Raw genomic sequence first — 23571 nt, 5'->3', positions numbered from 1 at the left:
TTTAAGAGTAGCATGGCATAGAAATAGATCAATTTATCATTTATCTCCTTTTTTATTTTATTAACAATGTTTTTATTTCTATTTTTTTGAGACAGAGTCTCACTCTGTTACCTGAGCTGGAGTGAGCGGCACAATCTCAGCTCACTACAAGCCATCCTCCCTGGCTCCCGCCTCAGCCTCCCGAGTGATTGGGACTACAGGTGCAGAACAGCATACCTGGCTAATTTTTGTAAAGATGGGGTTGCCCAGGCTGGTCTCAAACTCCTGGGCTCAAGTGATCTGCTCAGCTCAGCCTTCCAAAGTGCTAGGATTACAGGTGTGAACTACCACAGCTGGCCACAATGTTTTTATTTTTAAAGCCTTAGCCACAGTACTAAGAATTTGTTACCTAAGTTGTCTGCTTGGGTTAATTTCTTGTCTATTCTGTAACACCAACTAGAGCTCAAACCATGCCACCTTCTTGCTAACTTCAAAAGCCAATTTTGTCTGTGCACTGGGAAGCAAGGTGCTAGAAGTGCTAGATATTTTAGGAGAGAGGAGACTGTATGAGTAGTCATCTAGAGGTATGGGAGAGTAAATGGACCGGGGAAACAGAAAATGATTCTTGGGTAGCATAAAGGACTCACTGAGCTAAGGGATCATTAATTTAAAGTGAGACTGGTAAATATAGTTACTTTTTTTTTTCCTCTAGGTATGTTCAGATGTATGGGTGTGGGCAAGGAGTTCAGTGTACACAAGGCTATATCACTATCATGACTATGAAATTTAAGCTGGATAAGGAAAGTAAGACATCAGTAAAATCAGAGTGAAAAAAATGATACATTTCTAAAACTGAGGGTTACAATAGGTCTAAAGACTTCAAAACTGTGAAATTGAGATTATGGAGGGGTTACAGTTTAGACAAGGATAAAATCTAGAAATGGGTACACAGTGAGAGGGAGTGGAGGGGAAAATTTATTGGAAGAGAGGAGTTTCGGATTTTGAAGACATCAGGGTATTGGGAGAATTATACATATGAACAATGGAATCACCAAGAATTACAAAACAAGCAGTACTGGAATGAATGCCAGTGAACCAAGAACCAAAATCTATTAGGAGACAATTTTAAATGGATCTTGTGTTTCCACACATATTGTGAGCAGAGGCACTGACTGTCTTTGTTCTGGGCTTTTTAAGCATGCTTTTATATCAAACAGCCCTGGAAAATAGAAAGTGTCTTCTTCCACAGCAAAGGATAGGTTTCCTTACACTCTTGGAAGAGATAGTCTCTTCCTTCCAAACAAGGGCAGACATGCTTAGTATCCGTTATAAAAGATTCCAGTTCCCTAAGCTTGGCGTTCCTCATCTGTCATTTAACACACTGTGTGTGTAGGTATCATCTGAACCTCTTCATATCACCCCTTGGGAATTAGAAAATTCGTGCAAGCAAGTGCTGTCACTTTAGCTAATGTTTTTGCTATTAGTAATAAGGTCCTTTGTCTCTGGCCCAGAAATCTCCTGCCTTCTGCCAGCATCCATGAAATTATGGCAGGTTAACTTCTTAGTTTGCAAGTAGAGCAAATCTCGGACCCTTCACAATTCTTAACAAAATCTCCAATGAATGACAGATGGAGATGAGTGATGACTATAACTAAATGGATAGAAGGTGGTATAGTCTGATAAGATAAAATTTGGAGGTGTTTGAGAAGAAAGAATGGTCTGGAAAATGCAATGAGAAGCTAAGAGTATACCTCCAGGCTCAAAGGCAGAAAAGAAGCAGGAGAGAAAATGGCCACTACTTGAAAGGGTTGCAGGTAGTATCATCAGGGAAGCAAGATTTAATTTAGAGCAAAATGTAAAGTAATATTAACAGAAGAGGCTGAAGATAAAAAGAAATTTGCTGATGACTGACCTTGAGTTCCAGGGACATTATGAAAGATTTTCAGGAGACAGGGAGAGGTAGGTTTTAGGGTTAGTTTTGGATACGTGTGTTAAGAAACCCATGAGTCTTGAGCTCCTTGTTGTAACTTACATGAGCAAGATAAAACGTCATGATTAAACTACTTATGACAGTTTTAATCAGATCAAATGTTTGCTTGTCTCTATGTCCTCTGACCTCTTTAACCAACACAGTATCTATCATGAAACGCTTTATTTCTTACTAACATCATTTTAGAAAATTTAGAATATATGTTTTTAAAAATTTAAGTGTCAAACTGTTATTTAAGATAGTAAGAAGCAAGTGTTAACTTACTTGAATTAGATCTAAAATGCCAAGTTCGCTTTCTGAAGAGTCCACACAGAAGACAAAATATAACGTTGCGTAATGTCTATAAATCAGTTTGTTGTCAGATCCTCCAATTAATCTAAATGACAAAAAAATTGTAATGTTATTGGAAACAAAATGCAAATCATTTTCATTAGCTCAAGCAAACTGACAATTTGTTTAAAAACCACTTGTCAAACGAAAGGTGACATTCAACGGCAAAGCACTTAAGTGAACTTATTCAGAGACTAGGTAAACTAAGATGGCTGTTTTCTTCAGAAATATCAAGTAAAAGAAGCCAGTGCTTAATTTCAGTTCATTCATTCATTCATTAAACAATTCTCTGAGTAACTACTATGTGCCAAGCACTGGTAGTGGGGAAGGAGCAACAAACACACACATCAGAACATCATCAGATAGTGGCAAGTGTTACACTGAGAATCAAAATACAACGATGATATATTGATGGGTTCCCTACTTCAGGCTGAATATTAAGCAAGAGTGGCATTTAAGCTGAGATCTAATGATAAGGAGTTGGCTTGGAAAAAATTTAGAAAAGAGCATTTCAGGCTAAGGTAGTAAGTAATAAAAGGCCATTTCATCAAGAACAAAGTATGTATGTTCAGGGAAGAGAAAAAAGGCCAGTAGATAAGAAAGGATTAGTAAATGATAAAGTCAGAGAAGTAGGCAGAAATTAGATCATGGGCCATTTGTAAGTGCTTACTAGATGTAACTCCATACGTCACAGTAAGTTACACAGCTTAAGACTGATTATCAACCAGAAAAAAAAGAAGAATGACACTTCTTAAGTTTTGGATAGGTTTACCATCAAGATCTCTTCCAAAATTACATTGTTTTGAAATATAAATGCAAGAAAACTGAGCTAAGATACTAAACTCTTTCATGAAATACTTTTATTTACAATGACTGGAATTTTAGTATTTTAAAAATAGTAATTTAGGAATCATTCCAAACATCTTATATTTTTCTAAATATAGTTTAGCTATTTCATAGTTAAGTTTACAATAATGAATTCACCTTCTTAAAAGACCCCTAAACACTTACATAATTTACAATCAAGGCTATATGTAACCAAAATTAAATTAACATCTATCCCAACAGAATATAGGAAAATGGCATCTTTCCCTCCCTCCCTCCCTTCCTTCCTTCCTTCGTTCCTTCCTTCCCTCTCCCCTCCCTTCTCTTCCTCTCTTTCTCTGTCTCTCTGTGTCTCTCTCTCTGTCTCTCTCTTTCTTTCTTTCTGAGACAGAGTTTCATTCTGTCACCCAGGCTGGAGTGCAGTGGTGCTATCTCAGCTCACTGCAGCCTCTGCCTCCTGGCTTCAAGCAATTCTCCTGCCTCGGCCACCAAAGTAGCTGGGATTACAGGTGCACACCACCACACCTGGCTGATTTTTGTACTTTTCGTAGAGATGGGGTTTCACCATGTTGCCCAGGCTGGTCTCGAACTCCTGAGCTCAGGAGATCTGCACGCCTAGGCCTCCCAAAATGCTAGGATTACAGGCGTGAGCCACCGCACCTGGCCAGCATCTATTTCTTACACAGTAAAAATAATACTTAACTTATAAGTTCTGTAGAAACAGCTTCTCAAGGTATATACTACTTCTATGTCTTCTAATAGCAAAAGGAGAAATGATCTTTGACAAGAATAAAAATTTCCTATATGCTAGATACTCTTCTAGAGAAGATGTTTAATTTAAAAATATCTACATGCAATTTAAAGATTCTGAGAGTGTATTTATAGACTATGACTGCAATTGTTCCTTGAAAGAGGCAAAAAGAACACAAATTGGAGGCTTTACTTCATTCTGAATCAGCAATTTAGTGATTATCTTAAAACTTTTGCTTTATTTAAAAGGAAAGCAAACTTCTGAAGAATATAAGTTTCAAAAAGGCAAATAATGCTATTAAAAGCAAGCAAAATATTAATGTGGCAAGTACATACTTTGCCTTTAAAATATAATCTTGGCCGGGCGCGGTGGCTCACGCTTGTAATCCCAGCACTTTGGGAGGCCGAGGTGGGCGGATCACGAGGTCAGGAGATCGAGACCACGGTGAAACCCCGTCTCTACCAAAAATACAAAAAATTAGCCGGGCATGGTGGCGGGTGCCTGTAGTCTCAGCTACTCGGAGAGGCTGAGGCAGGAGAACGGCGTGAACCTGGGAGGCAGAGCTTGCAGTGAGCCGAGATTGCGCCACTGCACTCCAGCCTGGGTGACAGAGCGAGACTCTGTCCCCAAAAAAAAAAAAAAAAAAAAAAAAAAAAAATATATATATATATATATATATATATATATATATATATATATATATAATCTTATCTTTAAGCTATAGTATAATACTGATAAAAATTCCTGTACAGAATGTAATACATCATATAAAACCACAGGATTGAGAAATCCTGTTAGTCCAAATAACTCATTTTATAGAGGAGAAAACTGAGGCCTGAGAATTTAAGTAACCTGTCCAAGGAAATCAGCTGGTTAGTGACAAAACGAGGATTAAACTAGATGCGAGGCCTCCTCTCTGCTGCGATATTTGCTTTCTATGTTTTGTAAAGTTAAAAAAGAACAATCACAATTTCAAGCCACAATTTCTAATTCAAATAGCACCCTAGTTAGATGAATCAGGTTCTTCCATGCAGTGCACTGTGCTGGGTGGTAAGTTTCCTAGGAGATAAGAAATCAAGATGCTAGGATGAGAGGAAATGATAGTAATGTCAAAGACAACTAAAGTTAAATACGCACAAGTAAAATTCAAAAACAGAATCAGGTACACTTATCTCAATTATTAAATTAGAAGCCTTGAGTTAACAGCAAAATTTGTAAGTATGTATTGGACATTTAAGGACAGCATGATATAAGCTTTCAGGAAACCCAAGTTAAGTGTTCCACATGATAAAAAGTAACTTATGACCATGGATTCCCTGTTATCCAGAGTATTTCTCATCCATCATACACAGTAAAATACAGAAAATTGTAAGTTTCTCTGACTGATTTATGTTTGAGAACAAACTGTTTTCATGGAAGCTATTAGTTTAAAAGTATTTTTTTGTAATATTTGGCAATATTCTTATTCACTTTAAAAATCGAAAAATTGATGAGCTGAATTAGGTATATTGGAAAAACAGACTTCAGTCTTGTAATAGTAAAATAAAGAATGTAGTCTAATTTTTATGAACATTCACACAAAGGAATACTCTGTAGTCACTAAAAAGAATAAGCTTGTCCTAGATGTGTTTATATGCAAAGCTTTTGAAAATACTGAGAACCAGCAACATGCAAATGAGCATTCCAAGTGTGATCTCATAAATAAAAATTTTAAGGTTGTATGTTAGTCAACACATAAAACATACTTTATATGTTAGTCAATACAAACAATTTTCTAGAAGGATACACAAGAAATTAGGTAGAAGGACTAAGGTTGAGAGATTCTTATTTTACATTTTATACTTCCCTGTAATGTTGGAATTTTTATGATTTAATATATTACCTTTATATAAAATTCCCTTCCGAAATTTTTAAGAGGAAAAAAGATTGTATATCTTTAAAAAATAATTCTTTAAGTTAGATTTATAGCTAACATAGGTGGCAATTAATTCACCTAATCCAATTAATCAAAATTAGAAAACTTTTGCCATAAACTGATTAAACAGTATATATTTTAATCACATAGTCAAAGCTTAGAAATGTCTATGAAATGCTTTACTTACAATCCTCCTTCTAGGAAATTACAAACATTTTCATCTCTCTTAGATACCAAATGGAAAGTCTCCCTGATGATTTGCTGTTGTGTATCTTCACTCTGAGGAAGAATAATTCATATATATTAGGATGGAGTGTATAGGTTTAATAGCATTTTAAGAATTTTTAAAATCAAAAGTAGTAATATCTGTCTGGGAAATCCATCTAAAAGAGGGGTCCTTGGAGAAGTGACTTAAATTACACCTTACAGAAGCAAAACCCAATATTTTTTGATGAAAAAGAAAAAAAAACCCAATTATTTATATTTACCACTATAATAAAAGTAACATATTTCTAAGTTTCAAAAACCAACAAGAAAAAATATTAGATGAATTACATACACTGGTAAAAGGGAAACTAGATATTAACTAGTCAAAGCTGATTATCTTACAAATGAGTAAACTGAATCAGAAAGGTAAAGTTATAAATAGTGTAGCTAATCTATATTTGAATGGAGGAAAGAAATAGAACTATGGAGCTTCCAATTAGTTTAACCTTTACTAAATACAGACTGAGGGCCGGGCGCGGTGGCTCACGCTTGTAATCCCAGCACTTTGGGAGGCCGAGGCGGGCGGATCACGAGGTCAGGAGATCGAGACCACGGTGAAACCCTGTCTCTACTAAAAATGCAAAAAATTAGCCGGGCGTGGTGGCGGGCGCCTGTAGTCCCAGCTACTTGGAGAGGCTGAGGCAGGAGAATGGCGTGAACCCGGGAGGCGGAGCTTGCAGTGAGCCGAGATCGCGCCACTGCACTCCAGCCTGGGCGACAGAGCGAGACTCTGTCTCAAAAAAAAAAAAAAACAAACAAAAAAAACAAACTAAATACAGACTGAGGTAAGAGTCCATCCATCTTACTCATCTTTATATAAGCTGATCTAAAGCCAAGGATTGGGTCAATAAATATTTATTAACCTGGACCAAGCAATTCATATTCCAGTAAGAGTCAGCATCCTGGCCGGGCACAGTGGCTCACGCCTGTAATCCCAGCACTTTGAGAGGCCGAGGCGGGCGGATCACAAGGTCAGGAGATCGAGACCATCCTGGCCAACACGGTGAAACTCCGTCTCTACTAAAAATACAAAAATAGCTGGGTGTGGTGGCGCGTGCCTGTAATCCCAACTACTCGGGAGGCTGAAGCAGGAGAATAGCTTGAACCCAGGAAGCAGAGATTACAGTAAGCTGAGATCGCACCACTGCACTCCAGCCTGGCGACAGAGTGAGATTCCATCTCTAACAAAACAAAACAAGAGTAAGCTTCCTAAACACTGCAATAGAAAACTGAGCAAAATCATGAACACCAATTTCACAGGAAAGGATGTGAATGGTCCACAAAGAAATGAAAAGATACTAAACCTCAGTAGTAATTAAGTGAAATACAAATTAAAACAACGAGATAGCTCCACATGTACCATATCAGCAAAAGTATAAAAATATGATAGTATAAAATGTTGACAAAGATGTAGAGCCAAAGAAACTCTCATCTCACCAGTGGGAGCGTAAACATATAATCACTTGGGGAAATAGTTTTATTAACCAGCGCTTTCTCTCCTAGATACTATTCTAAACCATATGAAACCAGTTTTTGAAGATCAAAAACAATTGAGCATTGGCAATTACATAGACAGGTGACCCTTGAACCATGTGGTGGTTAGGGATGCTGATCCCCCATGCATTTGGAAATCTATATATAAGTTTTGACTCCCCAGAAATGTAACTCCACTACACTTTTTCTCTTAACAATTCTTAAGCTAGAGAAAAGAAAATGTTATTAAGAAAATCATAAGAGAAAATATATTTACTATTCATTGAGTGGAAATAATCACAAAGGCTTCCTCTTTGTCTTCATGTTAAGTAGGCTGAAGAAGAGGAGGGCGAGGAGAGGTGTTTGTTTTGTTGTCTTAAGTATGGCAAAGGCAGAAAAGGTGGAGGTAGTGGATGGGGAGGCTGGAGAGGCAGGCACACATGATGTAACTTTATGGAAATACATAGTAATTTCTGTCTGCCGTTTTGCTTTTTCATTTCTCTGAAAATGTTTCTATACAGTACTAATCCTTGTTCCACTGTCTGCTTTAGTTTTAGCATCCATATTACAGAAGGGTCCATGTCATTAAAAGAAGTCAAAGCAGTCTCGAATAATTGGAACTCTTCTGCCAGATTGTCTAATGTCAATTTGTTTTCTGGCGCTGCTTCTTCTAAATCTTCTTCCTTATCATCTGGCATTGTTCAGAAGCACTCATCTCCATCAAAATGTGTTCTGCTAATTACTCTGTTGTGCTAATGCACTCTTAGATTTCTCTGAAACCCTTATCTTGAAACCTTTCATTCTCCCACCTTTTTTGCTACATTCACAATCTCTTCCATGTTTCTTTGATTGGTTCTGTCATAAATCCTGTGAAGTCATGCTCCACATATAGACACGGTTTTCTTCAGCAGGAATGCACTGTTTCAGGCCTCATGGCCTTCACAGCTTTTTCTCTAACAACGATGACATCTTTAATGATGTGATCGTTCCAGACTTGCATGATATTCTATCAAGATTCTCTTCCACAGTGTTGAAAATCCTTTCCATAAATACCAAGTGTAATGAGCCCTAAAGGTCCTTATGACCCCGAGGTTTAGGCTGAATTACAAACTTTGTGACTGGGGGCAAGTTGACCACTTTAATGCCTTTGGTGTTGAACTCATGGGGTTCTTGGATGCCAGGGGGATTGTCCAATATCAAAAAAACTTTAAAAGGCAGTCACTTACTGGCAAGGAATTTCCTAACTTCAGGAACAAAGTATCTATGGACTCAATCCAGAAAACGGGTTCTCATCCACTCCTTCTTATAGAGCCAAGAGACTAGCAGCTGGTGTTTATCTTTTCCCTTCAAGGCTCAGGGATTAGCAGCTTTATAAAGACAGTCCTCATCATAAACCTGAGTGCATTTGCACAAAACAGTAGAGTTAGCCTATCCCTTCCCACTTTAAATCCTGGTGCTTGTTCCTCTTCCTTACTAAAAAATATCTTTTGTGGTAGATTTTTCTTTTTTTTTTCCAGAATAAGGCACTTTCATCTGCATTAAAAACCTGTTCAGGCAGACATCTTTTCTCTGCAATGGTTTTCTTAATGGTGCCTGGGAACTCGTGTGCTACCTCTTGGTCAGCAACAGCTGGCTTCTCCTGTCATCTTGACATTTTTAAAGTCAAACCTCTTTCCATAGCATCAAGCCATCCTTTGCTGGCATTAAATTTTCCAGCTTTAGATCCTTTACCTTCCTTATGCTTTATGTTATCATATAATGACTTCACTTTTTCTCAAATCATATTCTATAGGTATGCCTTTCTCACAGCATTCCTGTGCCCACATAAGAGCTGGATTTTCAATAAGACATAAAAAGGGATTTTGCAAAAGGTGCAAAGTTTTCTCACACACTGGCATAGCTATAGCTACAGATTGATGAATTTTTTTTTCTTTCTTTTTTTTTTTTTGAAATGGAGTCTCCCTCTGTTGCCCAGGCTGGAGTGCAGCGGTGCAATCTTGGCTCACTGCAACCCACCTCCAGGGTTCAAGCAATTCTCCTGCCTCAGCCTCCCGACTAGATGGGATTACAGGTTCCCGCCACCATGCCCAGCTAATTTTTGTATTTTTATGTTTATTTTTTCGAGACAGAGTTTTCGCTCTGTTGCCCAGGCTGGAGTGCAATGGCATTATCTCGCTCACTGCAACCTCCGCCTCCTGGGTTCAAGCGATTCTCCTGTCTCAGCCTCCCAAGTAGCTGGGATTACAGGCGCCCACCACCATGCCCAGCTAATTTTTGTATTTTTAGTAGAGATGAGGTTTCACCATGTTGGCCAGGCTGGTCTTGAACTCGACCTCAGGTGATCCACCCGCCTCTGTCTCCCAAAGTGCTAGGATTACAGATGTGAGCCACCACGCCCAGCCATAATTTTTGTATTTGTAGTAGAAATGGGGTTTTGCCATGTTGGCCAGGCTGGTCTCGAACTCCTGACCTCAAGTGATCCGCCTGCCTTGGCCTCCCAAAGTGCTGGGATTACAGGCATGAGCCACCGTGCCTGACCATGAATTTTATTTTCTTTACAATAGTCCTTTTGCTGGATTCATTTATCTTGAATACTGGGCAACCACAGCCACAGACCTATATCTAAGGTATATATCAAGCAATTCAACTTTTTCTTGTAGTGTCATGATATTTGTCTGCTGCTTGGGAGCACTTCCAACATCACTAGTAGCACTTCATATGATTCCCATAGTGTTATTCAAGGTTTATGATATTACAACAAACATGATAACAAATTACACAGGAATTGGGAGAAAGCACTTTTTACTGTGAGGTGCAATTTACTAGAGAGACAAATTGCTCACCAGGAGATGATTAGCATCACACAGCATTTTAAGCAGATTCTCAAAACACCTGAATTTACCACAATAGCAACAGAATGCTGGAATTATTACAGTAGTACAGTACGTATGTCTGGAAGTGAGGATAAAGAGAGTACTGTAAAATAAGAACTAAAAGTTTGTTTAAAAAGCAGAAGGATCACTAAATTCCCACTACCATCCCCAACAAAAGTTCTTAATTTTATTACTAGGAATAGATCAAAGGGAGGGTCTTCGGAGAGCAAGGGGTACTGTGGTAGCCAGAAAAATGGCCCACCAAAAAATGACAACACCCTAATCCCTGGAACCTGTAAATATGTGTGGTTAACATGACAAATGCCTTTGCAGATGTGATTAAGGCCTCTGAGATGAAGATATTATCCCAGATTATATAGGTGGGGCTAATTGCATCGCACCGTACTTTAAAATCTACTTCCAATGACCTTTTTCTCAAGAAATTACTGGAGGGTATTACTGGCTCCACCATGGCAGGACAATAAGCAAAGAAATGAAGCAACAGGAGGTCCAACACAGGAAACAAGCAAAAGGAATCCCCTAAAATAATAAAGATCCCAGCATGACTGCCATACAACTGGTCTGGATTGGTCCTAGTCAAAAGGCTCCAGAAGAGATTTATTTAAGAACATAAAACTGAGAAAAGATGTGTATGATTTAGGCAACTGGCAAAGATGTAAACTAGTGATAAGTGCATTAAAAACTACATCAAATGAAAAGGTAATTACAACCTTTAAAGAGAATAAAGTGTCAGGAAAGAAAAAACAGTACAGTTTACAACATGGCTCAGCTGAAGATAGTGTTTACATAATAAATTAATGTAAACATCAAACACTGATCTAACCAAAATTATGAAATAACTATGAGGGGACTGGGAATTAGTTGTGGAGGAGAGGACAGCCAAATAATCATTTTTAATAGCAGAATAAATCATGCCTACAAGTAATAAATCAGGCAGTAAAAACAAGTACATTATTTAGACACATATACATAAACACTGAAATCAGCAGCTAAAGGTAGTTACTTGTGGAAAGGGAGAAATCAAGAAACGTTATTTTTCATAACAAACCTTATGAAACTATTAGATTCTTTAACCAATATGTATGTATAACTCGAAGAAACAAACTAAAAGAAGGAAAGGAGGACAGTAAATAATCTGCAACCAGATATATGGGTTTATTCCTGGATGTACTCTTTGTTAACTCTGTGACATTGAGCAAGTTACTTATCCTCTTTGTGCCTGAGTCTTCCTCATTTGTAGCACGGAGAAAGCAACAGTAGCTACCTCATAGTGGTGTTGTGAGAACTGAGTTCATACACTTACTTTATACATACATGTACATACTTGTAGAATGATATCTGGCATATAATAAGCATGCATTAACACCAACTTATTTTTAAGTACTACCTCTGGGCCTTATCTGAAAAGTCAGCTCTAGAATTCTAAGGACAGTAAAATCTTATAGGAAGTTTTCTTTTAAGAAATGTTATCTTTCTGCATTATGTTACTGCTTATCAAGGAAGAGGTTAACTGTGCTAACCATTAACTATGTTTCACTACATTGACAGTGAAAGAATTTCTCATAGGAACTTCAACTGCTGCCACTTGGAATCTAAGAATGCTGGCAATACTCAACTAAGAAAATCAGTAGTGGTGGTTACCAGGGGCTGGTGGTGGGAATAAAAGGAGGAATGGGGAAAGCAAAAATGTTGATCAAAGGTACAAAGTTTCAGTTAGACTGCAGGAATAAGTTTTTGTGAACTACTGAACTGCATGGTGACCACAGTTAATAATAATGTATATTTTAAAACTTCCAAAAGAATGTATTTTTAACATTCTCCCCACAAAGAAATAATAAGTTGGTGAGATGACAGATACGTTGCTGGGTGCAGTGGCTCATGTTTGTAATCCTAGCACTTTGGGGGGCCGAGGCCGGAGGACTGCTTTAAGCCAGGAATTTCATAACAGCCTGGGCTACAAAGTGAGACCCCATCTAAACAACAACAACAAAAATGTTTTAAAAACTTAGTTGAGCACGGTGGTGGGCACCTGTAGTCCTGGCTACCAAGGAGGCTGAGCCAAAAGGATCCCTTGAGGCCCTTGAACCCTGGAGGTTGAGGCTGCAGTGAGCTAATGATCACACCACTGTCCATCAGCCTGGGCATCAGGGCATTCCAGCCTGGGAGACAGGGCAAGATGCTATCTCTAGAAAAAAAAAAAAAAAGATGCTGGATGTATTAACTAGCTTGACTGAACCCTTTTATAATGTATACATAGATCAAAACATAACACTGTACCCCATAAATATGCACAGTTATTATGTCAATTAAAAATGAAGAAAAAAAGAAAATAATATAGGAAAGAATGCCTTAAAATTTTAATCAAACATCCAAAGGCTAAGCTAAAATTAAATAAGTATCTGCTGACATAAAACTGTTTTCCTTATTTAACTTAACAGCTTTCATTAAGGAGCCTAGAACTTGCTTCAGGCTGATCAGATTTCCTAACAGCATAGTTTCAGAAGAGAAGTCAAAAAAGCTATATTTCAGTTGGTCACAACTCCTAAATTACATCAGTCTAAAGACAACTACAGTTACGAAAAGGCAAAAACTTTTATTATTTTAATATTTCTTAATGCAGTAATGAAAAACAAAAATAAACTTTAAAAAAACAGAAACCCACTAACAATATTTTCTCTTTTCCTATGTTTCCCTCCTGTCCTTATGCATAGATCACACAGGCAACTTTAAAACTTCCCTCTAATCATAGTCAATGTCATCCCCCATTCTCATCATTCTTTTAAAAATTTAGGGAAGTATTTTCTTAAAATGCATTCATTCACTCTGGTAAATGTTAAAATATAGAGGATTACCAAGATCAAAGACAAATAGATCCTTTTCTCAAATAGCTTATGATCTAATACAAGAAGTAAAATACAGATATCATTATTTTGAATTTATAGTTTTGTATTTTGCCTTTTTTATATTTCAAAAAAAGAAACAGAATTCCTCATAATCAACTGGGTGCAGTGGCTCAAGCCTGTAATCCCAGCACTTTGGGAGGCCAAGGTGGGAGGATCACTTGAGGCCAGGAGTTCCAGACAAGCCTGGGCAACATGGTGAAACCCCATCTCTACAAAAAATACAAAAATTAGCTGGGCATGGTGATGCATGCCTGTAGTCCTAGTTACTCAAGAGTCTGAGGTTGGAGGATCACCTGAGCCCAGGGAGATCAAGGCTGCAGTGAGCCATGATATACCACTGGACTCCAGCCTAGGTGGCAGAGCAAGGCCCTGGTTGAATAAAAATATTAAAATAGGACTGGGCGCGGTGGCTCAAGCCTGTAATCGCAGCACTCTGGGAGGCCAAGGCAGGCAGATCATATGAGGTCAGGAGTTCAAGACCAGCCTGATCAACATGGCGAAACCCCGTCTCCACTAAAAATACAAAAAAAGTGGTCAGGCATGGTGGCGTATGCCTGTAGTCCCAGCTACTCAGGAGGCTGAGGCAGGAGAATCGCTTGAACCCAGGAGGTGGAGGTTGCAGTGAGCCGAGATTGCACCACTGCACTCCAGTCTGTGTGACGAGAGAGATATATATAAATATAAAATATATATATTATATATAAATATAGAAAAAATATATAAAATATATATAAATATAGAAAACATATAAATACACACACACATATATAAGCATACATATATAGAAAATAACTTTATAATAAAAGGTAGAGGGTGATTTGACATAAGAGTAGTACAAATAACATACTGTAAGAAGTCAAGAGGAACAATGATTTTGAGCAGCAAGATAGTCATCTTTAAAGAAAAGTGACAAATACAGAGGAAGGGCATTAAAGAATAGGTAGAATTCAAAAATATAGAGCATGGGGAGTATGAAGTTACATGAAGGGCAGAAGTAAAACGTGGACAAAATCACAGAATCAAGAAAATATATGAAGAATAATAATAGTTTATGTTGCACTTAAAAAAAAAAAAAAAAAAAAAGAGATGTCTGAGGACAAAGCCTCAGAGCACTACAAACATTTAGGAATCATGAAAAAGAGAAGACCCCAGCAAAGAAAATTCAGTTAGTGTGTTTTCTGCCAAGGTCTCTCCTAAGAAGTCTGGCTGGAGACTCTGTGTACATGGACAGGCCTAACTTTAGCCAGAGTGTGCAAAGAACCAGCAATCAGGATAGCAGTGTCCTTAAATCCCAAACAAGAAGAGACTAGGGCACCTACAATAGTAACTTAATTAGAACTCTGCAAGATATCTCATTAAATTTCTTTAGAGAAGAATTCTCTCCTATTTTCTCTTACAATGTATAAAAAATGCTTAGCATGCACAAAAAAGTACTCAATAAATGGCAGGTATAATTAACGCCCTAAACCACCATCAACCATTCTGCTTTGGTTTGAATGTATCCCCGAAAGTTCATGTGTTGGAAATTTAATCTCCAACGCAAAAGTGTTAAAAGGTAAGACCTTTAAAAGGTGATAAAGTGATGAGGGCTCTGCTCTCATGAATGAATGAAGGTCATTATTACAGGAGTGGGTTTGTTATCAAAGCGAGTTTTCTCCCACACTTGCCCACATGTGCATACCATGTGATGCCTTTCACCATGTTATGATGCAGCAGGAAGGCCCTCACCACATATGGCTCCTTGACCTTGGACTTCCCAGCCTCCAGAACCATGAACCAAATAAATTTCTGTTCACTATAAATTACCCAGTCTCAAGTATTCTGTTACAGAAGCACAAAATGAACTAAGACACATATTAAAATATTTCCCAATTTCAGTGGCAAACACTCTATTACTGAAATAACAAAAAGCTGAGAAGGTGACAGACTGAGTTTGAAATATTTAGAGAGTCAACCATGGTGGCAGCTGGAAGGTCTAAGAACTCCAAGAACAAGATAAAATTTGGGAGGAAAACTTGGAGTAAAGTACCAAGGCAATTCAATAGGGAAAGAATAATCAACAAATGGTGCTCAAACAACTAAATATCCACATGTAAAAGAATAAAACTTGATCCCCACCTCACACCATACACAAAACTAACTTGAAATGGACCACAGACCTAGGTATAAGAATTAAGGCTACTAAACTCTTGAAAGGAAACATAGTTACAAGATTTTTACCTTGGAGTAGGCAAAGATTTTTTAGATAGGATACCAAAAGCTCAAGGGAAGAAAAAAAGAGATAAATTAGATGATATCAAAATTCAAAACCACTGTGCTACAAGTGATAACGGCAAGAAAGTAAAAAGACAACCTATGGAATGGGAGGAGATACGTGCACATCATATACCTGATAAAGGATTTGCACTTAGAGTATATTAAGAACTCTTACAAGTCAATAATAAAAAGACAACTCAACTTAAAAACAGGCAAAGGATATGAATATATATTTCTTTCAGAAAGATATGTAAATGGATGATAATCACATGAAGAGATGTTCAACATCATCAGTCAACAGGAAAATGTAAGTGAAAACCACAATGAGATACTACTTGACACCTGTCAGGACAGCTAGAATAAAAATAACCAACAATAACAAGAGTTGGTTAGGATATGAAGAAACTGGAGCCCTCAGACATTGTTGGTGGGAATGTAAAATGGTACAGTCACTTTAGAATATAGTCTGGCATTTCTTCAAATAATTAAACATATTCTTACCACATGATTTGGCAATTTTACTCCCAGTTATATACCCAACAGAAATGAGAAGATATAGTCACAGAAAAATTCATACATGAATGTTCATAGCACCATTATTCATAGTAACCCAAAAGTGAAAACAACCCAAATGTCCATTGGCCGGGCGCGGTGGCTCACGCTTGTAATCCCTGCACTTTGGGAGGCCGAGGTGGGCGGATCACGAGGTCAGGAGATCGAGACCACGGTGAAACCCCGTCTCTACTAAAAATACAAAAAATTAGCCGGGCGTGGTGGCGGGCGCCTGTAGTCCCAGCTACTCGGAGAGGCTGAGGCAGGAGAATGGCGTGAACCCGGGAGGCAGAGCTTGCAGTGAGCCGAGATTGTGCCACTGCACTACAGCCTGGGAGACAGAGCGAGACTCCGCCTCAAAAAAAAAAAAAAAAAAAAAAAAAAAAAGAAAACAACCCAAATGTCCATCAATTGATAAATGGACAAACAAGATATAGTGTGTATATATCCCTCCATACTAAAATATTATTTAGCTATACAAAGTAATGAAATATTAATATATGCTACAACATAGGCAAATCCTGAAAGCACCATGTTAAGTAAAAGAAGCCAATCACAAGACTGTAATATTTGAGGATTCCATTTATATAGAATGTTCAGAATAGAAAAATCTACGGAAACAAAACAGATTAGTGGTTGCCAGCGACAGTGGGGAGTGGGGATTGAAGAGTGACTGCTAGTAGGTACTAAATTTCATTTAGTTTGATAAAAATGTTCTAAATTTAGATTGTGGCGATGGTTGCACAACCATGATATAATTCTAGAAGCCACTGTATTATATACTTTAAGTGGGTGAATCTTATAGCATGTGAGAGCTACATTTTAATTAAGATTTTTTTTAAAAGGTTAGCTAATTTCTCAGAGAAAATGAAAGAAGCTGGGGCAACTTTTATAGCCATACTTTCTCCTATAAAAGTCTTCTTACAGAACTTTTCTGTGGAAGAGTGTTTGAGGACTTTCCATTTTATAATAAGCAGCAAGTTCATTCCAAAACAGGGCCCACATACTCTGGTTTCTCTTCAGATCTTATAAACCTTTTGCATTTTACCAAAACAGGGCCCATATAATTTAAACACTGGGGTTTTTGGAAAAAAAATAAAATAAAAGAGATAATTCATTCTGAGAAAATACAAAGAGTATTTGAGAACAATCTCTGGTGTGTTCTGTAGTCCTATGACTGACTACATGATCTTCCAATTAGAAGTAGGAAGTAACAAGCAGTAATAAAAGTAATCATTATTATTTACACAACAATTACTAAGTCTTTATATGTCAAGTTCCACAACCATTCTCTTATTTAATCTCATCAAAAAATCTTACTCAAAATTGAAGTCCACATTGATTGGTTAAATTATAGTATATCATACAATGAACTATTATATAGTAATTAAAAAAATATTTTCTGGGTATGATACCAAAAGCAAGCACCAGCAACAACAACAACAACAACAAAAACGTAAATCTCATTAAACAGTTGTGTGTATCAAAGGACACTATCAACAGAGTAAAAAGGCAATCACAGAATCAGAGAAAATATTTGCAAATCATATATACAAGAGGAGACTGATATCTAGAATATATTTTTAAAAGTCCTACAACTTAACAACAAAAACAAACAACTGAATATTAAAATGGGCAAAAGACTCAAATAGATATTTTTCCGAAGATACACAAATGGTCAATAAACACATGAAAAGATCTGAAACAGCACTAGTCACTAAAGAAATGCAAATCAAAACCTTAATGAGACACCACTTCATAAACATTAGGATGGCTATTTTCAAAAAACAAAAAATAACGTGGATGTAGAGAAACTAGAACCTTTGTGCATTGCTGGTGGGAATGTAAAATGGTATACCCACTGTGGAAAATGATGAGCTGCTTCCCCAGAAAAAAACAAAACATAAAATTACTATTTAATCTAACAATTCCACTTCTGGGTATGTATCTATAAAAAGTAAAAGCAGGCACTCAAACAGATATTGGTACATCTATGTTCACAGCATTATTCATAATAGGCAAAGGATGGAAGCAACCCAAGTTTCCACTGACAAACGGATAAACAAAATACGGCATTGAGAAAGAAACATTTATCTGAGGAATGCAGGTCCTTTTAAATGATCTGGCCCAGAAAGGCATTAAAATGTGACAGCAATCACATCCTACTTCTCTCTTTTGAGCTATGATAAATATTTATCTATTGAAACTGCTTTATACTGCCACAAGCAACTAGAAAATAACCTAATAATACTACACCACACACTATAAACAACTCCCTGTATCTCAACCATGTTAGTCAATCATTAACCAAAGTTATTTCTATAAACTAGTGAGAATTCCTGACAGACAACTTAGTATCAGCCCACTCCATGTCCCCTTTATTTAATGCCTTCACAAACCTGCTTGTTAACAATGGCCAAGGGGAGCTCATATCCAAGGATACTTGAGTCTGAGTCTCCCAGACAACTGTTCTCATTTTGGCTCAGGTAAACTCTATGAATCCTATTTTGTGCTTCAGCCTCTTCCTTTTAGGTTGATGGTATGTACATACATACAATGAAATATTATTCCGCCTTAACAATTAAAGAAATTTTGATACATGCTACACAACATGAGTGAACTTCGAAGACATGCTAAAAGAAAAGCCAGTTTCAAAAAGACAAAAATTCCATGATTCCTCCTACATGAGGTTCTTAGAGCAGTCAAATTCATAGCGACACAAAGTAGAATGGTGTTTGCCAGGTACTAGGAGAAGGGGAGAATAGGAAGTTAGTGTTTAATGTGTAAGGAGTTTCTGCTGGGAAAGACTAAGTTCTACAGATGGATGGTGGTGATGGTGACACAACAATGTGAATATACTTCATGCCACAAAACTGTACACTTGCAACTGTTAAAATGATAAATTTTGTTATATATTTTTTACTACAATAAAATTTATTTTATAACCCTTTCATATCACACTAAGATATATTAATGATAGGAAATAGGATATGTATGCAGTAGAATCAACTGGTACTCTTCCTCAGTAAGCACAAGGTAATCAAAACAATTCAGTGGGTCTGGAATATTAAAAGATAGCCCTTTCCTCCTGAGTTAACAAAGAGAACTGTGACTGACAGCAAGTGATTCTTGTAATTACATCAGGCTTGCAAGACTGGAAAAATGTAAATGCTTTTCAGCACAATAGAGGTGGGTCTAGTGGGCTTCACATAAACTCTATTCACATATAATTAAGACAACAAGCTAAGAAAAAAATGGTTTTCTTCTTGAGTTGTGTTACTTCACAGGTGACTTAGGAAAGCTTGATCACAGGTCTCATTGATAGAGAGGCTGTACAGAACCGGAGCCCTCACGTTTTTTGTTTCCTTTGTTTTTGTTTTTTTTTTAGGAGACAGGGGTCATGCTATGGTTGCCTAGCATGGCCTCAACTCCCGGGTTCAGGCAATCCTCCTACCTTACCCTCCCAAGTAGTTGGGACTATAGGCACACACCATGCCTGGTTTTGATGCACTGACTTTTATCTTCATTCACTGGCCTAGCAACCCCATCTTTCCAGAGCCTAACAATAACTGAGTAGAGAAGAAAGTAACTAATCAGAGGAGAGCCTCACTGCCCCTTCTGCAGAGGCACTGTTTAAATGGCAAAATGCAAGTATGATTCAAAGAGGAGTTGCTCCTCTTGTGGAGAACATGCTGGGCATGATGTCATCAAACTGAATTATGTCAAGGGGCATGGTGTGGCATACAGGCACGATCTGTCCCCATCGTTCTCTTTAGCTTCATCTCCTGCCTCTCTTCCCTGTGATTTCTCAGCTTGCCTTCTTGCTATTCCTGAACACATCAAGTGTGGTCCCATTTGAGGGACACTGCACCTCTTTCTGCCTGAAACATTCTTTTCTTTGCTGTTCTCATATTCTTCCTCTCTTATCTCATTCAGTTTTCCTCTCAAATGTCAGGTCATCAGAGGTATTCCCAATGACCCTATCTAATATAGGCTCTCCTCCATCAAGCTTTATTCCCTTATACGGTTTCATTTGTCTTCAGGCTAATTGCAATCTTAAATAATTTATTGCCTATCTCCTATCACCAGAATGTAAACCCATAGGGCAAGCGTGACATCTTACTTATCACTGTATTACTAGTGCTTAGAATAGGGCCATACAAACAACAAATAAATACTTGAAAGAATATGGACAGGAAAAGAGAAAGAGTGTAATGGAGAGACAGATCAGGAAGTATCCAGAAAGCCCACCCCTCTTCCCAGAGGCCTATCTCTAGAAGGCCTAGTCAGAGGCCTAACTCTACAAGGGCTTCCTCCACTTGGAGTCTTAAGAAAACAGTTGTTAGCTAGAATTGTCCTTTATTCACCTCAATATCCTTCTAAGAGTTGCCTGATTCTTTAGAAAAGAAAGCTGTTTTAACTATATTGTAGTTCAAAGGATTTGATGAGAGGAAAGCTGAAAAGGCAGATGGGTGAGGAAAGAATGTGTTTAGTTAGCCTCATGTGACAGTTTTATACAACAAGAAGTTGGAAGGGAACTGCACCCTCTAGATGGTAACAACACAGAATCACCTTGAATTATAAACAGCAGTGACAAAATCCATAATCCACAGGTACAAAAAAGACTCTAAGTGCTAAAGGAAAGAATGAACTCTTGACTTTCAAACAAAAATTAGCAAAGATTTCCCTTTAGAATGAAAAAGACAAGGACACTGATAACCTCAGGTTACATAGGTAAGTTTAATTTTATACCAAAGAAAGATATATACACATTTCTTAAAACATGCAAATTATTAATCTGCTATTAACATATACTGTCTTTTTTTAATTTTAACAAGAGAGTGGCTGAACATTAACATATTCAGTTATCTTAAACCCACAATGTTTAATAAATCCATCATCAACTTCAAAGCATTTATTTGTGTTATTAATGTCTAAAAGGTATGTCCTATTCACTGGGACATTCTGAAAGGAAAAATAAAGACCAGGGGAAATACACTAAGTGTTAATAATTATCTGTGTGTGATAAAACCAAGAATGACCTTAGTGGCCTTAATACTTAATTTTCCACAGTCACAAAAAAAGAAACTTACTTAAAATTGAAAACAACTTTGCCAAAGAATATAATATAGGTACGTTATGTAAGGCCTTCTTTTGGAAAAGCCATGAAATGACCTATAACATTGTCCTATTTATAACACTTACCTCATAACCAAAAATCATTTTAACTTTGAAGACTTTATTTCCTCCTTTACAATTAAATATTGAAAAGGTTTAATCTTAATTTTTAAAAAGCAAGTTTTCCAGCATACTCCATATAAAAACTGTGAACGTATCAGCATTTGGGTTTTTCGAGGATACTTTGATATAAGGAAAACCTGAAATTAAGATCTATTGTGACACATGTTCAGTATTGCATATTACAAGGAACTATTCCTGATATTAACAACCTCAGAAGCAATCTAAAATTACAGAAAACTAATATATATTAAAAGCTAATAAAGAGGGAATAGTGACAGATATGTTAGTTAGCTTGATTTACCCATTTCACAATATGTACATATACGAAAATAGCATGTACACTGTAAATATATGTAATTGTTTTTGTCATCTATACCTCAATAAAAATATATATATTTTTAAATTTGTTGAGACAGGGTCTCCCCTGTCACCCAGGCTGGAGTGCAATGGCGCAATCTCAGCTCACTGCAGCCTCGATCTCTGGAGCTCAAGTGATCCTCTCACCTCAGGCACCTAAGCAGCTAGGACTATACGGGTGTGCTAACACGCCTCGCTAATTTTTGTATTTTTTGCACACAGACAGGGTTTTGCCACGTTGCCCAGGCTCGTCTTGAACTCCTGGGCTCAAACAGTCCTCCCATCTAGGCCTCCCAACGTGCTGGGATTACAGGCATGAGCCACTGTGCCTGGCCATAAAAATAAATATTTTTTTTAAAGTTTAGAAGAAGAAATAGCAGACCTTTGTTTGCCTACCTACCATCCACTCCTTTCTTTCATCTTTCCAACAGAATATCCATTTTATTCCCGTTTTCACTCTCATCTTCAGCTCCAATCCAAAGTTGCATCTTGATTAGGGTAAGCTATTAATATTATCGGTCTTGGGTGGGTCTAACCAGAAGGAAGGGAAAGACACAGTCCAGGACTGCAGAAACAGATAGTTGTCTCTTTCTGAATTGAACTGATTACCAAAGGAGAAAAACAGCCTTTGGATAATAGTAATTTTGTGATGAGTAAAGCAGAGAAAGAGAAAGAAATTGGATCTACAATAAAGTCATTGATTTGCTGAATCAAATACTTTTGGAATTGGTCTACTACTCTGCACTTCCTATAATGTACCTAACATAGCTCTTTCTAAGCACTTGAGTCAGGCCACATAAAACCCAATTTATGTAGACAAATGCATTATAACTACTATGGAAGGAAACCAAATCGTATGGAATTTTCTTCTTAACAAAAAGCTGAAATGCCGTGTGTTAGTATGTGTTAACACCCTCATACTCAGGAGTGTTGATAATTCTATCTTGATCACAGAGATAAGTTTAATTATCCCATCTGCCAGAATGTCTTAATAGTCACTAAAAAAAGACTATACAGTTCACTACTATCCATCCAGTGAACATGGATGGATCTTTTTAAGGGATATTTTTAAAAGAAAAAAGAAGTTATCTAGACTTTCACCACTTTGTATTTTTATGTTAAGATTAAAAAAAAAATGAGAAAGAAGAATCTTAGAGTTCCTCCTAAGGCTTGCATTTGGTTGACAGTTTAATTACATACAGTTTATTAAAAAAATTGAGGCAACTCATACAGGTTAATTTGAAAATTTTCCTGCTTGCACTTCATATGTGTGTGGTGTGTACGCATACATGCATACATACACACAGTATTTTACAACTGCAGAAACAACTCACATAATTCACACAAAAGAAAGACATTTCCACTTTATAAAAGTAATTCACAGGCCAGGCATGGTGGCTCAGATCTGTTATCCCAGCAGTTTGGGAAGCCAAAGTTGGAGGATTGTTTGAGGTCAGGAGGTTAAGACCAGCCTGAGCAACATGGTGAGATCTTTTCTCTATAAAAAAAGAAAATTTTTTTAAAAGTAATTCACCAGAGGATACCCTATGGAATCATAACCCAAGGGATTTTTTTTGTTTGATAGCTATGTAAAAATATATTTGGTTTAGAAAATATAAATCTCATTAGTTATTTACAGTAATGCACAAATACTGTCAGGCAAGTATTAAAAGACTAAAGGTTACTGTTGCCAAGTCGCTGAAGCTAAGCATCAACTTAAAAACACAAACCAAGCAAAATATTTGAATTTGTGCAGTCATAGACCAAGGATATAGAAGGCAAAAACAAAAAGGGTTGCATTTTGAGTACAAACTTGAATTTTTTTTTTTTTTTTTTTT

General features: G+C 37.1%; 1 protein-coding gene across 10 annotated transcripts in view; it reads right to left on the bottom strand.

The window, feature by feature from the left end:
- The window catches only part of AP3S1 (adaptor related protein complex 3 subunit sigma 1), a 69403-nt gene that overhangs the window by 41839 nt on the left and 3993 nt on the right, over positions 1 to 23571 (bottom strand). For 9 of the 10 annotated variants that reach the window (XM_055298678.2, XM_055298676.2, XM_055298681.2 and 6 more), the window contains exons 2-3: positions 5978 to 6069; positions 2234 to 2345 (exon numbers count right to left, since the gene is read on the bottom strand). The exons of the other annotated variant lie outside the window; for it this stretch is intronic. In XM_055298678.2, the coding sequence (XP_055154653.1) occupies positions 2234 to 2345; positions 5978 to 6069 (204 nt within the window). The remainder of the gene's footprint in view (positions 1 to 2233; positions 2346 to 5977; positions 6070 to 23571) is intronic. 10 annotated transcript variants of the gene reach the window in all.

The sequence above is a fragment of the Symphalangus syndactylus genome, chromosome 11 (genome assembly GCF_028878055.3).
Source record: "Symphalangus syndactylus isolate Jambi chromosome 11, NHGRI_mSymSyn1-v2.1_pri, whole genome shotgun sequence".
NCBI lineage: Eukaryota > Metazoa > Chordata > Mammalia > Primates > Hylobatidae > Symphalangus > Symphalangus syndactylus.
This window is presented reverse-complemented; position numbering and strand designations above follow the sequence as displayed.